Source organism: Schistocerca cancellata, chromosome 7 (genome assembly GCF_023864275.1).
Source record: "Schistocerca cancellata isolate TAMUIC-IGC-003103 chromosome 7, iqSchCanc2.1, whole genome shotgun sequence".
In the NCBI taxonomy this organism is placed as follows: domain Eukaryota; kingdom Metazoa; phylum Arthropoda; class Insecta; order Orthoptera; family Acrididae; genus Schistocerca; species Schistocerca cancellata.
Genome location: NC_064632.1, coordinates 534,649,100 through 534,662,544, shown reverse-complemented (window position 1 = coordinate 534,662,544; position 13,445 = coordinate 534,649,100). Strand labels below are relative to the sequence as shown.

At 45.5% G+C, this 13,445-nt stretch overlaps 1 protein-coding gene across 1 annotated transcript; it reads right to left on the bottom strand.

The window, feature by feature from the left end:
- Window positions 1–1,451: 1,451 nt before the first annotated feature.
- On the bottom strand, window positions 1,452–2,730 carry LOC126092883 (mucin-1-like). The gene is made up of 2 exons (XM_049908612.1): window positions 2,686–2,730; window positions 1,452–2,258 (listed from the first exon to the last, which is right to left on the bottom strand). The coding sequence occupies exons 1-2, from the start codon at window positions 2,728–2,730 to the stop codon at window positions 1,452–1,454; spliced, it is 852 nt and encodes a 283-aa protein (XP_049764569.1).
- Window positions 2,731–13,445: the final 10,715 nt, after the last annotated feature.

The following is a 13,445-nucleotide window of genomic DNA, read 5'->3' as shown; positions in this document are numbered from 1 at the left end:
ATCACTTCTGCTAACCGTTAATTCGAGCGCATGCCTGAGTTTTACATTTCTCACAGCTTGACTTACTCTCTTCAGTTTTTACCTTACATGGTTTTTGGGGATGGGGCGTACATTGCACTTCCGATGAGCAGAGACTCTACTGTGAACCACTACGAAAGGAGCCACTGTAGAGAAATTTCTATTTTTTAGTGCAATGTTTTCGACTTGCCTTACTCGATACTTAATTCGCAAGTATATATGTTAAATAGTTCTTTAAACATTAAAATTGGGAATCAGGAAGGCGGCAAGTGGAAACCTTGTCCGTTATAATGGAATAGTAGTTTTGTACACGAAAGCAATAGCGTGATTGATAACATTACATGTACGAGCAAAGAAGTAAAGAAATATTGTCAGTATACTGTTGGAGTACGACAAAATGGTGGTAACGTAAGAGTTACAGCCCCCTATATTTCACATCAAACAGTATGCGCAGCATCTCAGGAACAGACAACGAGGGACCGGCCACTGGAAGTTTGTAGGTAGGTACATCATTTACTGTCTGGTGTATATACGAAATTGTAGCGAGTACACCCAGTAATATGTACTTTCAGTGGCTATTACTTTTTACGAAATGTATTATGTAGAATTTAACGTGCAGGAAGAAGGATTTTTGGATTCACATGCACAATTAATTAGATCTAACTGCGATATCAGCATGACCATATGAGCACAGAAAATGTGTTATCAGATCTTTGAACTCTGTCTGATGCCACCCGTTCTAAACAGCATTAATCGAACTTTCTCATATCAGTTATTCCTTGTGTATTCTATTAAGTTTGGTGGGTGTCCGCAGAATAAAGTTCCTGCACAACTATGGAATTTTTGATTGTTTTGACGCAAGTATGCAGCACTCGTCCAACTCTGCAGGTGACGCCCACAGAATCTTGCTCAACAAAACTGTGTGAGTGAGGAATGAGTCTGTGATATACTTATGAATAACTCCAAAGGAAAACTAGCTGCTACCAAGTATCTAATCTAGACAACACAAAGATTGTTTCTGTATAAATTTCATTCAAAACGTGATCGATCTGTGAAACTGTAATCCTGTGCTCCACTTTCCAACATCTCAGCACAATCATAGTCAGAAAAGAGATTTTTATCTGTTTGTACAGCAGTCATAATACTCCATTCGTTCCTTTCCCTTCTAAACAACAACGTTTTCTTTTCTTATCAACTAACACTGCAGTAGAATTGGCAAATGGAAAATTACTTGGGATGAATTTTGATATACTAGGGGGCTATAAGCTTATGTATTACAGATTACATTAAAATGTATCCACACACATGTAAGTGTCTTGTCTCTCCACGCATACATCAGCATAGTTAGAAATAGACACGGTATATAACACATAAAATTTCGTTTTTATTTAATCAAAAGTGTAATAAGAACAAATGATATATTTCACTGAAATTCAGAATCTTGTGACGCGAATCATGTTGTAACTGGCAGCAGGACTGGTGGCACAGCGTGTGCTGAATCTGGCAGCAGGACTGGTGAAACTGCGTGTGCTGAATCGGGCAGCAAGACTGGTACCAGGATGTGTGTTGTATCCAGCAGCAGGACTGGTGACACAGCGTGTGCTGTATCTGGCAACAGGATTGGTGCCTTGATGGGTGTTGTATCTGGCAACAGGACTGGTGATAGGATGCATGCTGTAGCAGGCAATGGGGATGGCAGGTGATATTTGTGTGGAGGCTGACGGCGATGCTTTGGACACCAACTGATCCAAAGGTAATGAGGCTACACGTTTTGCGGTTAGATAGGCTGCTGGTGACGTAACTTCTGGTTTGCCTGGCGATGAGGCTCGAAGAATTGCTCTCGTTGTGGGTGGCAACGCCACTTCAATTGTAGGTGCCGACGTCACTTCTGTCATGCCCGCTGAGACATGTGTTGTAGATGGGGACGTGGCGGGAGATGCCATGTATGTAGCAGCTGCTGGTTCAAGTTGTGTTGTGGATAGCAATACGGCTGGAGACTCCAGTTGTGTTGTTGCCTCCTTGGCCACTCCTGCTGTGGCTGGGGACGCGGGTGGTGCAACCACTTGTGGTGCAGCTGGTCGTTCAACTGGTACTGCGGATGGTGACGCAGGTGGAGACGCCTCTTCTCTTGTGGCTTCTGCTGGCTCTCCTCCTGTGTCTGGCAACGTGGCTGGCGATTCCTGCAGTGTTGCAGTGGGCGACGTGGCTGGTGACGCCGCTGTTGTTGCTAATGCTGGCTCCTGTGGGAAAAAGATATAATGGATGATGTTAAGATGTTGCTAAATGTGTTCCATGTGATACAAGTTGAGAGAAGATCTATTCACAATAATTTGGATCATTAAAGTAACATTAAAAATTGCCAGATCTTTGGTACATCTATTCAGTACATATTTAAATCGAATGAACGTAAGAATTATTTATCTGTCAATATAGTGACATTATAAATTCTGTGAGATTGTATTGGTGTATTAATTATTCTCTTGCATTTTCTTTGTCAGGGTTGGATCTTCAAGAGCTTGTTATTCTGAATAGTAATCTAAACATTAGCAAAAGACTATCACTGCTTGACGTTCCACACAATGATACAGTCTCATTCACAACATGACGTTGTGAAGTCCCCCAATAGCTCGATATGGACAACGCCTGTAAGCTCACTTCTGCGCTTACGAGAAGAGACGCGAGGATGCGCATATCCACCTCGCAGGGTTTCATGGTGGTCTGTGTCCTACAAACTAATAATGAAGATCCAAAATAATGTGGCCGAATATTTAATATGGTGTTGGGCCGCCTCAAGAATACAATACAGAAGAGTTTCTGGATGTCGCGGATTAGGCATTTGTGCCTGTACCAGCAATCTGCTCTGTCGTCATATCTGCCACAGGTAGCTTCCAATCCTGCCCTACAGTCCGCAAATGATCCCGACCGTTATGTATCGTGATGAGGAGAGGACATCGAAGGTCTTATCGCCTACTGCAGGTTTCACCGTCATTTAACCTCCATTCATGGCTCACGACAGCCAAACAAGTTAACCATTTAGAATACAGCCTCTATATAACAAGCCAGAATTATGTTTTCCTCATAATTTCCCACTATTACTCTTGGTGTTTGGTTCCTTATTCGATTGATAAATATACAAATACGTTTGACACCTTATGCGAGTGCCACTTTTGATTGGTTCAAATGGCTCTGATCACTATGGGACTTAACTTCTAAGGTCATCAGTCCCCTAGAACTTACAACTACTTAAACCTAACTAACCTAAGGACATCACACACATCCATGCCCGAGGCAGGAATCGAACCTGTGACCGTAGCGGCAGCGCGGTTCCAGACTGTAGCGCCTTTAACCGCTTGGCCACTACGGCCGGCCACTTTTGATTCCCATCGATGTATAAGGACTAACCACTTAACATGAGAACAGAGAATCCCGCAACTGAAGAAATTGACATTTCTTGACTCTTACAAATAACAGTAAACCAGGTAACGCTCAGAACGTATTCTAAAGGAAGCAGTAATTCAGAACACCACATTTTATCTCAGCCACTAGCTAAGAAAGATTGCCAAGCTTTCACAAACTACCTAATAGTGATAGACGAAAATAGCGCTTTTAAATCAGGTTGGCTGCTCCGTCGATGCCTCTCAGAAGGCAGCCACCACGGCGCCCCTCACCTCCATGCTGTCCAGTGGGAGGCCAGGGGCGGTCTTCTCCTCCGGCGGGTCGTCTGCCTCTCTCCCCTCCCCAGTGGTACAGCACGGCAGCCACCGGCGAAACCGGCGAAACATCTTCTGCAGGAATGAAACACACTAAATATTGTCCGACATTGCGTGTGAATGCGGTGCTCTTTCAGGGCATCACTCTTGGAGTAGACATTAACGAAATTTTAACGCGGTTGTAATGTACCAGTCCAATTACACAGTTAGATGGGTCAGTGGATAATTATTCTCTTACGTAGCATGAAACAGTGTTATGTGAACTTCAACTGGGATTTTATGAAAGAAGGTATCTCGAGCCACCACCTAGAAATTATTTATTCTGCACCTTTGCATCGAAAGAAAAGACAGTTAGTGGATACGCTTCAGTTCAGGAAAAATGTATGGAATTTTGATATAGCTTGATAATGCTTGATTAATTCTCCAGGAAAATCAGATTGGTAAGTTCTCTTAAATATGTTAAAAATCATACACGTCTGACATAATCTGGCCTGCGAGAACCTTGACAGGGAACTGACTAAATACCGAAGGAGTCACAGAAAGTCAGCAACGGCATTTCTATTAGGATTACATCTGAAAAATGGATGCACACGACAAACGTGTATTTGTCAGGGAAACCTTAATTTACCGTGGACTGTTTGTTGTGAATATTACCGGTAAAACCGACTCAAAAACATATATGAATCGCACGATCATTTGAAATCAGGAGTGCCGTGGAAGATAAGAATTACGCACACACAAATATTAAAACTAACCATTCATACGCAGAAAAAAGTTGCTCAATAATTTAATAAATGAAACATCTAAACTGGGTTGGGGAGAGAACATCCAAGATGATCGAATACTTTAATAGAAAATTTTCCAAAATTAATAAAAGTTCTTTCGCTAGTCAGCTATGAAAACAATGATCCCGAACTACGTTCTACGTTTATCTTAGGCCAATCTCTATGAGCAATCGTTTAGTCTGAAAGACTAATGTCTTGTATAATTGTATGTCTCTTGTACTACACTCCTGGAAATTGAAATAAGAACACCGTGAATTCATTGTCCCAGGAAGGGGAAACTTTATCGACACATTCCTGGGGTCAGATACATCACATGATCACACTGACAGAACCACAGGCACATAGACACAGGCAACAGAGCATGCACAATGTCGGCACTGGTACAGTGTATATCCACCTTTCGCAGCAATGCAGGCTGCTATTCCCTCATGGAGACGAACGTAGAGATGCTGGATGTAGTCCTGTGGAACGGCTTGCCATGCCATTTCCACCTGGCGACTCAGTTGGACCAGCGTTCGTGCTGGACGTGCAGACCGCGTGAGACGACGCTTCATCCAGTCCCAAACATGCTCAATGGGGGACAGATCCGGAGATCTTGCTGGCCAGGGTAGTTGACTTACACCTTCTAGGGCTCGTTGGGTGGCACGGGATACATGCGGACGTGCATTGTCCTTTTGGAACAGCAAGTTCCCTTGCCGGTCTAGGAATGGTAGAACGATGGGTTCGATGATGGTTTGGATGTACCGTGCACTATTCAGTGTCCCCTCGACGATCACCAGTGGTGTACGGCCAGTGTAGGAGATCGCTCCCCACACCATGATGCCGGGTGTTGGCCCTGTGTGCCCCGGTCGTATGCAGTCCGGATTGTGGCGCTCACCTGCACGGCGCCAAACACGCATACGACCATCATTGGCACCAAGGCAGAAGCGACTCTCATCCCTGAAGACGACACGTCTCCATTCGTCCGTCCATTCACACCTGTCGCGACACCACTGGAGGCGGGCTGCACGATGTTGGGGCGTGAGCGGAAGACGGCCTAACGGTGTGCGGGACCGTAGCCGAGCTTCATGGAGACGGTTGCGAATGGTCCTCGCCGATACCCCAGGAGCAACAGTGTCCCTAATTTGCTGGGAAGTGGCGGTGCGGTCCCCTACGGCACTGCGTAAGATCCTACGGTCTTGGCGTGCATCCGTGCGTCGCTGCGGTCCGGTCCCAGGTCGACGGGCACGTGCACCTTCCGCCGACCATTGGCGACAACATCGATGTACTGTGGAGACCTCACGCCCCACGTGTTGAGCAATTCGGCGGTACGTCCACCCGGCCTCCCGCATGCCCACTATACGCCCTCGCTCAAAGTCCGTCAACTGCACATACGGTTCACGTCCACGCTGTCGCGGCATGCTACCAGTGTTAAAGACTGCGATGGAGCTCCGTATGCCACGGCAAACTGGCTGACACTGACGGCGGCGGTGGACAAATGCTGCGCAGCTAGCGCCATTCGACGGCCAACACCGCGGTTCCTGGTGTGTCCGCTGTGCCGTGCGTGTGATCATTGCTTGTACAGCCCTCTCGCAGTGTCCGGAGCAAGTATGGTAAGTCTGACACACCGGTGTCAATGTGTTCTTTTTTCCATTTCCAGGAGTGTATTTCCTGGGCGGTTATAACAGCTTTATGTGTACTTTTGGACTTCTTAACGTAGTTCCTTCCTGTGTTTGCGAAATTGATGTCTGACTACCGGCAGACGAGGACAGAAAGTACCACTTACTACATACCTGTTCCGAAGAACTGGTGTCCGGCTGAAAAATGGACGTTTAGGCTTCTTCTCAGATGGTAATACGAAGCTTTCACAACCTTCTTCTTTGAGTTGACTGTTAAGTTACGGTTTTTTCAGATACCTCGAGACAATAGTAGAGCGCACGAGAACTATACGAACTCGCAATGTTCCTGAGCAACGGCACAGATCGCTTCAAGCCACACTGCATTGTTGACAGGCAACCCAGATGACGATACATGCGCTGTTAAATGACTGCGTCTTACTGTTGCTGCACAATATTTGAGTGTCCATATATTACAGCATTTCATAATCGTGTCTCTCTTGAACGTAAGTGTAAATTAAGGAGTGAAATATCTAAAGGCAAAAATTATTGCAACAAGTACGAAATAAGCCAAAGCGATTTCCGAATATACCTCTACATCGACATCAAACTCTACAAGCCACCTAATGGTGTATGGCGGAGGGTACTTTCGGTACCACTATCTGATTCCCCCAACTTTGTTCCACTCGCGAATAGAGCGTGAAAAGTTTCATTCTTTCACATACTGGACATTGAAAATACACTCCTGGAAATGGAAAAAAGAACATATTGACACCGGTGTGTCAGACCAACCATACTTGCTCCGGACACTGCGAGAGGGCTGTACAAGCAATGATCACACGCACGGCACAGCGGACACACCAGGAACCGCGGTGTTGGCCGTCGAAAGGCGCTAGCTGCGCAGCATTTGTGCACCGCCGCCGTCAGTGTCAGCCAGTTTGCCGCGGCATACGGAGCTCCATCGCAGTCTTTAACACTGGTAGCATGCCGCGACAGCGTGGACGTGAACCGTATGTGCAGTTGACGGACTTTGAGCGAGGGCGTATAGTGGGCATGCGGGAGGCCGGGTGGACGTACCGCCGAATTGCTCAACACGTGGGGCGTGAGGTCTCCACAGTACATCTGATTGTCGCCAGTGGTCGGCTGAAGGTGCACGTGCCCGTCGACCTGGGACCGGACCGCAGCGACGCACGGATGCACGCCAAGACCGTAGGATCTTACGCAGTGCCGTAGGGGACCGCACCGCCACTTCCCAGCAAATTAGGGACACTGTTGCTCGTGGGGTATCGGCGAGGACCATTCGCAACCGTCTCCATGAAGCTCGGCTACGGTCCCGCACACCGTTAGGCCATCTTCCGCTCACGCCCCAACATCGTGCAGCCCGCCTCCAGTGGTGTCGCGACAGGCGTGAATGGAGGGACGAATGGAGGCGCGTCGTCTTCAGCGATGAGAGTCGCTTTTGCCTTGGTGCCAATGATGGTCGTATGCGTGTTTGGCGCCGTGCAGGTAAGCGCCACAATCAGAACTGCATACGACCGAGGCACACAGGGCCAATACCTGGCATCATGGTGTGGGGAGCGATCTCCTACACTGGCCGTACACCACTGGTGATCGTCGAGGGGACACTGAATAGTGCACGGTACATCCAAACCGTCATCGAACACATCGTTCTACCATTCCTAGACCGGCAAGGGAACTTGCTGTTCCAAAAGGACAATGCACGTACGCATGTATCCCGTGCCACCCAACGAGCCCTAGAAGGTGTAAGTCAACTACCCTGGCCAGCAAGATCTCCGGATCTGTCCCCCATTGAGCATGTTTGGGACTGGATGAAGCGTCGTCTCACGCGGTCTGCACGTCCAGCACGAACGCTGGTCCAACTGAGGCGCCAGGTGGAAATGGCATGGCAAGCGGTTCCACAGGACTACATCCAGCATCTCTACGTTCGTCTCCATGGGGGAATAGCAGCCTGCATTGCTGCGAAAGGTGGATATACACTGTACTAGTGCCGACATTGTGCATGCTCTGTTGCCTGTGTCTATGTGCCTGTGGTTCTGTCAGTGTGATCATGTGATGTATCTGACCCCAGGAACGTGTCAATAAAGTTTCCCCTTCCTGGGACAATGAATTCACGGTGTTCTTATTTCAATTTCCAGGAGTGTATGTTTGTCAATTTTTGCAGTAATGTATTGCCTAATGATATTAAAAGATTCCTTTATGGAGTAGGATTTTAATAGGTGGAGTCAACGACAGAGGAGCAGTCTAGATGTCTTATACTGTATTTGTATCTAATTGCAAAAAAGACAGTGTTATACGAAAAGTCGGCAACTTGGTACTACAGACGTACGTTGTCACAGGGGAACCCTACGGCCAGTTTGCCTGTGAGCCCAGCTTATTGTGACGCTGTGGTTACTAAAGTACGAAAGCTGATTTAATTCTTATCCGAGTGTGATCGACGCCGTGTGTTCGGGAAGCGAAAAGAACAAAATCGGTTATCTCTACTGATTTATGGATGTGAGTTGCGTAATATTTACTAAGATTAAATCGAATGTCGGTGCAAATGCTTATGTCCAGACATAACATAGGAAGTGACTCTGTGAACACTAGATACACTCAGTGGAGAAAATTTCTCTTTCACAATGTTGGCGCCAGCAGTTTCGCGAGTTTTGGATGTGAATGGTACTTCCACCCACTGGTTCACATTTACAAATTCATAGACACAAACACGGCTCACACTTTCGATGAGCGTTTCATCAGGGGAGACAATAACGAGTAAATTTAGCTGGAGTTAATGTTATGTAATGTTAAATAAATATCTTATTGCAGGTTAATATAATATTGTCCCTTTTTTCTGTATTTTCTCTTCTCGTATCAGAGAGTACTTTACTGGCTTCTTCAGAGCACTAGATAACACGCATAAAAAGGGAAAATAGGAGGATCATATACCGTGAGATGAGATGGTCTTTGACCCTAGTGATGCAATGGAAAGGCCGTCCTCCCATACGGTGGTGAGTCTTTGAGGCAGCCCACTACTGAGAAATGCTCTCACGATTTACATGATGGTACCACTTCGGTGTTACTCCATCATGTTCAAAAATGAAATACCAATAAAGCCAGATACAAGACATTTAGGTACCAAAATTCCTGTAATCGTCTTCTACGCAAAAAGAACAGCCCGTAAACGTGTTATCGAAGATCGGCACAGCACATATGAAGTTTTAAAGTGTCTCCGTCAGGCTTGTCTATGTTGCTGTGTAGCCATATTCGTACGTTCTGTCGCTATTCTTGTTAACTGAAATTTACCCTCGTCACTGAACACTAAACGTGAAAGGATATTGTTATCTTCCATTCAACGCACAGACCGAATTTGCAAATCTGAACACCTTGTTTATTGCCATCAGAATGGATTGTTTACAAAAGAATGCTGTATTGCGTGAAATTCAAATATCGTCGCAAATAACAACATACGGAATGACGAACAGTTAACTCCTGTCTGTTACACAGACTGAACTGCTACGGATTACATTTACAACAAGAAAGGAAAATTGGAGAACTATACTAAACACTCTGATGACGTGCTCTGTACCTTGGGGATGCGTACAGGGCGGCCCTCTCACAGACAAGAAGTCTACAAATGATGAGACAAATCGTAGGATCGCTTTAGTTATAGATGATGCACTATCGCATACTTGGAGACAACCACGTTGTATCGTCGTAAATGAATTGTGCCGGCTGAAACAGAGAATGCAGTACACTGTTTGTTGCCTGTTATCTCTATCTCGATTAAGCACTTGTTGGGTAATGGATGAGCGAACGTACGTGTTAGGTTCTCGAAGCAGAACCCTTGCTGCAAGTACATGAAACAGCAACTCAATAGTAGTCACCAATGCACACGTTTAGCTTCGAAGTGGAAGTTAAATTTCATGCCAAATTTCTATATTGATTCGCGTAATAAATAAAGAGCGTTCGAGTCGAAAAAATATTGAGTTACAGCTCTCGGTCTGAGTGCGTAATAACTTCTACACGTTTAACAAACGGAATTTTAATTCCGAAAATACATTAAATAACACAACTGCATAGGTAATAACATAGAGAGTGAAGATGCAACTATCAGCAAGCAGAGAAATAATGGAAGTTGATCGCATCACAGTATTCAGGTATGCAAAACAAGGGGAACTGGAACTGATGATTTATTTAAGCTTTTAGGAAACCACTCCTGAAAACCTATAAATGTAGCTAGGTACCTTATCTTAACATGAACGCAATCACCATGCGTTTAATTGTCATCTCTAAGATCATTGTAGATATTTGTGCTGAGAATCAAGAGACTACCGGAATGGACTACTGCATCCACATTCTTACATAATTGTATTGCTTATCACTTTAAGAATGCGTAAGTGTTGTGGTAAAAAATGGGAAGTCCACATCATTTTCTCTGCCATCATAGCTCTGCGCTGACATTCTATTACAAGGAAATTACAGTCTTTCCGTGGTGAAGACAATTTTGACTTTTCATGCGTTGCTAGGAAATTTGTACCTGGATTGCTATTTAAGTAATATTTCCTATTAGTAATATCTTTAAGAAAAAGCAAAAGCCAAGCTCTTTCTTTATAGCGTGCATCTACTCTATCCTCTGTCACCCACTACATTACTTTATTTCGCACATACAGCAACGATCTCAAATAGATAATTTCAGTACTCTGTACTGAGACAGAAGTTGCTCATCAGAACACCCGAGAGATTATACGATTTCTTTCTACCTCCCCTCGCCTTCACATGCGGGGCCGCTAGTTAAACAACAGTACTTCTTCCAGTTCGCATAGCTGGTAATTTGAACGTTTTTCTTTCCGTTACGCCAGGTGGGTGACCAGCTGCCTACGGTTACATGGCTCGTCCTTTTCTTATTACAACTGATTCGTTGTAACATACCCAACCTAGATGTTATATGTCTCTTGGTCACCGTGGGCAGCAGCAAGTTGTGGTAGCTTCCGGCTCCCCTCGACGTAGCCCGCCCAAAGCCACGAAGAGGCTTGTCTACGTTCTGTGTCCTTCATACATCGTTCGTGAAATATAATCATTTATTAATATCCACTTACATTTGTTCCTGGTTGGCTGTGCCATATCACCATCGAGACGTAAGCGTTTGATGTTCCACCGCGGGTAGGTGACAGTGAAAATGTATGAGTTCGGCTGAGGGCCTCGCGGTGTAATTTGGACAGCGAGCGTTACACTTCTGACGCTCAGTCAGTGTGTCCTGACTGCGAGATCCGGCCAGGGAGTACAAATAACAGCACAATCTGTACCAACTGAAGAGGACTGCTAGATCAGTAGTGCAAATACTGTGCGTGAAATGAAATCTGCAACTCGTCACTACACATGAAAGCAAACAACTGATCAATTATTTTCAAGAATCCTGATGAACATCTGTGACCCATCTTTATAACATGAGAAGCAAAAAAGAAGCAAAAAAGTTTAAAATATGGGACAGATATTCCTTCACGTTGGTGCCTGTGTTTATCTTAGTCACATACTCCCCTTACATGCTGAAATAAATGTGGAGAAGCGCAGGATATATGATACTTACATAGTTCAGGCTTATCTGGGTAATCTGCAGGTCTGGTTCGTCTGTACGACCTTGTTTCTATAAATTCGGCATACAGTGTTCGCGATGTACTTTCAGTAGCTAGGTTCACGGCTTGCCATATGTGTCTTATGGATTCGTAATCATATTTATCCTCGGGTTCGCATATGTAGCATGCAGTGTAGAAAGATCTGTTTAGGAGTTCATTGTTAGCCACAGGGGCACTCTGTTTGCTGACCGAGGTGTGCCTTCCATGAAGGACCATTCGGTACCGGCCATATCTTACTAAAGGAATGCACCATGCCTGGACTGGGGCGTAATGGTGAATTTTCAGCTCTACTCGGACGTTGTGGAAAAAGAGTAAAATCTAGAACCGTCAACAATGCTTACCCAATCCCGCTGCTACGCATTCACTTGTCACTGCTCCAGTTGCCCCTAGTCCCTTAAATCATGATCCGTATTTTCAATTATCTGTCTACTTTTCCTCTCTTCAAGCAATATATCTAAGCTCGCTGACACATTGTTAGCTCACTCGGGTATGTTCCGAGTATCACGCATAGTGCCTCCACTGACGTTGTGCTGAAAGCCCCTATCAGTCCCAGAAGAACAGTTCATTGACGTCGCGTAACAAGGTACGTTCGTTATGAGAGAGTGACCATGTGCACGCTGCGAACACACATTATATGATCAAAATTATACTAACACCCCAAAAACATACGTTTTTCTTATTTGGTGCATTGTGCTATCACCTATTGCCAGGTACTCCACATAAGCCACTTCAGTAGTCATTAGATATCGTGAGAGAGCAGAATTGGTCGCTCACGGCCTTCAAACGTGCTTAGGTGATTGGGTGTTACTTGTATCATACGTCTGTACGTGTGATATCCACACTCCTGAATAACCCTAGGTCCACTATTTCGGATGTGATATTGCAGTGGAAACGTGAAGGGATACGTTCTGCACCAAACTGTACAGGCTGACCTCGTTTGTTGACTGACAGAGACCGCCGACAGTTGAAGAACTTGGTAATGTGTAATAGCGAGAAATCTAACCAGGCGATCGCATACGAATTTCAAGCTGCATCAGGATTCACTGCAAATACTATGACAGTTAAGCGGGAGTTCAGAAAAATTGGATTTCATGGTCGAGCGGCTGCTCATAAGCCACACATCACGCAGGTAAATACCAAAGGACGCCTCGCTTGGTGTAAGGAGCGTAAACATTGGACAACTTCACAGTGGTGTAACGAATCACGGAACACAGTGTGGTGAACCAATGGCAATGAGTGGGTATGCCGAATGTCCGGTGAACGTCATCTGCAAGCGTGTGTAGTGCCAACAGTAAAACTCGGAGGCGGTGGTGTTATGGTGCGGTGGTGTTTAACATGGAGTGGGCTTGCACCCCTTGTTGTTTTGCGTGTCACTATCACAGCACAGGCCTACATTGATGTTTTACGCACCTTCTTGCTTCCTACTGTTGAACAGCAATTCGAGGATGGTGACTGCATCTTTCAACACGACCGAGCACCTGTACATAATACACGGACTGTGGCGGAGTGGTCATATGGCGATAACATACCTGTAATGGACTTTCGTGCACGGAGACCCGATCGCAATACACCTTTGGGATGTTTTGGCACGCCGACTTCGTGCCAGTGATCACACACCTACATCGATACCTCTCCTCAGTGCAGCACTCCGTGAAGAATGGGCTGTCATTCCCTAAGAAACCTTCCCGCACCTGACTGAACGTATGC